Raw genomic sequence first — 4144 nt, 5'->3', positions numbered from 1 at the left:
TTTCTCCAGCCAAAAACAACGGCACTGACAGATGATGGTTAAAAACCAGTTACACACCTGCAAACCAAAGTCTTTAAGGCTGGGTATCCTTCAAAACTCACTTCTCTAGGAAAGCTTTTGTTCAAGTAATGAAATTGTGCATCAAAGCTGTCTTAAGAACAACCACAACCTAACTATATAACACATTAATATAACAAAATTATTACTTAAGGCAGACAAATAGTAAACATGACTATATATCACTGACTGTTAAGTGCTGGCTAATTGTTTGTGAGCACATATGTGTACAGAAAAATTAGAGGCTTCATTCCCAGTCCAAGTGTGTGCAAGTGCATTTTGTCTTAAAGCATCATATCATGTTCCTGGAAGAAAATCTCATTTTTATTATACCTTCATGTGCACAACTTAAACTGTACCATGTTATAATAAGATGAAAGATAATGAAGAAGCTGCTCATGTACAGTATGTTCAGCTTGATTAATGTTAGGCTGGACTGACTAACACGTACGCAGGTGTCTCAACATATGACTTTGCTTATGACAGTCCTCAATGTTTGGAATAACCACAAAGAACTTTCCTTCTTAGTTTTTTATTCATATAAGAATTTCATGGTTTAACTGTGTATAAAGCGGGTACTGAAAATGTACAGTATGTGAAGCTGTGAAGGCCTCAGCCCTGGCCGTCACGATGGAAGGACCTAAGCTGCCACCAGCAGTGGAATTAGTTAGGTCATGTTCTTTGTTCACATGTGTAGATTTAAGTTGTAGGTAGATTTTAGGCATTTGATTTGACATTAGGTTTAGACATACACAATCAATGAAGCATGCACATTTGGTTCATTTGTATTGTTAATGTTTGCAAATTTTCTTTTTGAGTTACAGAGTTCCTGGTCTGTGGACAGGGGTGGCCCAGACAAAAAGACTGGACCAACTGGACTGGACTGAACTGCATACCTCACACTAGGCTTTGACTGCCCAATACAGGAAATATGCAAAAACAACATTTTTAGCCTACAGCCAGATCAACTGATGGATAGATAGAAACACATTTCATACACACAAGACATTGGCATGAGTCAGCTTAATAGAAGAAATAGTGTAAAGTGAGTTTTCTCATTTTTGTTTACAGTTCCTTTTCCTCAACAAAAAAAAAACAACTCTCTTTCTTGTGGAGATGTTTTAATCATACAGGTTGAAGTGTTGGAGACAGATGGCAGAAGCTTCTGGAGTTACCTATACATCATGCGGCTTGGACAAGTGCATGCCACACGTCATGGTCAGCACAAACCGGCTATGTAAGCCATCCTCAGTTGTGAGAGGATAAGGAAAACATCATCCACACCATCATTTCAAATGTTCTGTTCCTGTGGCTCAGTTACCTGTCCATGCAGAAGCTGCTGCAGCCAGAGTCAGCCTGCAGGGTACACACACAGCGATGGGTCTCCAGCCCCCTCCTCCTCCGCTCAGTCCCAGCGGAGCGCCTCAGACGCAGGGAACCCTGATAACTTGACAGACCATATGGTGCAGTGTGCCTGAAACACATACATACATACTGTACATATACAGTGCACTGAGTGGCCACACAGACAGAACCCCTTTATATTAAACTGGCTTCCCAGTTTTCTAGGCACAGCTGTACAGTCTAATGCAATAATACTATATATGCTCTCCCTCTAAGAGTCTTATTGCACTCATGTTTTAACACTGTGCCAGGGAATTTAAAGATACTGTATTTTAAAAAGGCTTTTGTGGCAGTGGTACAGTGGACTGCATTATACTGAGAGGTGGTTCTAATATTTTGTGTTCCACTATTTGGAGACACAACATAGGAAACACCTTTTAGTATAATGCAGCCTAATAAAACATCATCACAAACTGCAGCCTCATTAAAAAACACCAGTTTGATTTGTTACAGCACTGTTGCTGAATTTGATAGATTTCAAAGGTGTATCCACTAAACTAGAAATTCTGTTTATTTTATATTCATTATATTTCTGGATTTTAAGTAATTAAGTCATAATTCACTTTCACACAAGATTACTGTGGCAAATAACATGAAAATATTCAAACCCAGAATTCATCATAGTTGATGCCAGTAAACTTTGATGCGTCAATGAAGGTCAGGTTTTATCTTTTACATATTTAGGTTGACAATTCTAAACAACAGACATTAAACCAGGAACAGGGAAGGTTCTTTTTGTTTGTATATATGTTCCAAGAAAAAGTAATGCCACTGTTTGCAGTGTCCTGGTTTTCTGCATAAATTGGGTCATGAAATGAGATCTGATCTTCATCAAAGTCACAAATATCAACAAATACAATATTCCCCAGCTGATAAAACACAAACAGTACTGATCTTTCATGTCTTTGCACCCATTAAACATACAAAGTGATGATGGAAAAAGTAATAGCTCCTACAGTGGTTTAATCACTGGCTGAACCACCTTTGGCAGCAATAACCCCAAGCAGGCGCTTCCTGTAGCTGTGGATTAGACCTGCACAATATTCGGGAGGAAATTTGGACCAGTCTTCTTTACAAAACTGCTTCAGCTCAGCCATGTTCTTAGGACATCTGGTGTGAACGGGTCTCTGAGGTTATTCTATAGCATCTCTATTGGGGTGAGGTCTGAGCTCTGACTGGACCATTCTGCAGTAGACTTACTTCGATGTTTAGGGTCATTGTCCTGTTGCATCATCCAACATGTTCTGAGCTTTAGCTTGCCAACCACCACCTTGACATCATCTTGAATCCATTTCCCCCTCCACAATGTCAAGTGGTCCAAGTCCAGAGGCAGCAAATCAGCCCCACATCATGATGCTCCCTGCACCGAACTTCACTGCTGGGATGATGTTTTCATGTCGGTATGTTCTCTTTTTACACCATACATAGTGCTGTATGCTCTTCCCAAACAACTCTTCATTTCATCTGACCATAGGACATTTTCCCAGTAGTGTTGTGGAGAGTCAAGATGTCAAGACTCATAAACAGAGATGCTAACCACCTCCAATGAATCCTTCAAGCCTTTAGCTGTTACTCTAAGCTTCTTTTTTTACCTCACTGAGCATTCTGTGTTGTGCCTTTGCTGTGATCTTGGCAGGGCGCCCACTTCTACGGAAAGTAGCCACAGTATGAAGTCATCTCCATTTATAGACAGTATGTCTAACTGTGGACTGATGACTATTTAAAGTCTTTGAGTTGACTCTGTAACCCTTTCCAGCTACATACAGATCAACAACTCCTGATCGTAGGCCTTCTGAGATCTCCTTTTTGTGAGGCATGCTCACATCAGATGCTGCTGCTTGTGAATAGCACAGTGACACCGTTTGAGTGTCTTTATAAGTCAAGGTGGTTCTAAACCACATCTCCATTCTCGTTTCATTGATTGGACTCCAGGTTTACTAACACCCGACATTTAGTGACATCAGAAGCCAAGTGTTGCCGGGACTTTTTCCACCATCACTTTGCACATTTAATGGGTGTGTTCAATAAAGACATGTAGGATCAGGACTGTTTGTGTTTTACCATCTTAGAAATATTATGCTTGTTGATATCTGTGACTGTGGTGAAGATCAGATCACATTTCATGAATAATTTATGTAGAAAACCAGACAATTGCAAACAGTGCTATTACTTTTTCTTGTGACTGCATTACTGTATAGTCATGGCCAAAAATACTGGCGCCCTCACATTTCTGTCAGAAAATTGTTGCAGTCACAAATTCTTTGCTATTCTCATGTTTATTTCTTTTGTTTGCACTAGAACAACACAAAAAGCAGAAAAAAGCCTAATCTGACCCATTCCACACAGAACTCCAAAAATGGACTGGACAGAATTATTGACACCCTCAATATTACCCTTAATATTTGGTAGCACACCCTTTGGCCAAAATAACAGAAATTAATGGCTTCCTGTAACCATCAGTGAGTTTCTTCCACCTTTCTACTGGAACTTTGGACCACTCTTCTTCTGCCAACTGCTCCAGGGCTCTGCTTTGAAGGGTTCCTTCTCCCAGCTGGTGTTTGAGATCCCTCCACAGGGGCTCTATGGGATTTACAGTGGATACGGAAAGTATTCAGACCCCCTTAAATTTTTCACTCTTTGTTATATTGCTGCCATATGCTAAAATCATTTAAGTTCATTTTTT

General features: G+C 40.0%; 1 protein-coding gene across 1 annotated transcript in view; it reads right to left on the bottom strand.

Moving 5' to 3' along the window:
• Window positions 1–614: 614 nt before the first annotated feature.
• The window catches only part of LOC109970595 (endothelin-3), an 18652-nt gene continuing 15122 nt past the window's right edge, over window positions 615–4144 (bottom strand). The window contains exon 3 of the mRNA XM_020618266.1: window positions 615–1531. Coding sequence (XP_020473922.1) covers window positions 1375–1531 — 157 coding nt within the window. The 3' untranslated portion in view covers window positions 615–1374. The remainder of the gene's footprint in view (window positions 1532–4144) is intronic.

This window comes from Monopterus albus, unplaced genomic scaffold (assembly GCF_001952655.1).
Source record: "Monopterus albus unplaced genomic scaffold, M_albus_1.0 scaffold203.1, whole genome shotgun sequence".
NCBI classification, from domain to species: Eukaryota; Metazoa; Chordata; class Actinopteri; order Synbranchiformes; family Synbranchidae; genus Monopterus; species Monopterus albus.
This window is presented reverse-complemented; position numbering and strand designations above follow the sequence as displayed.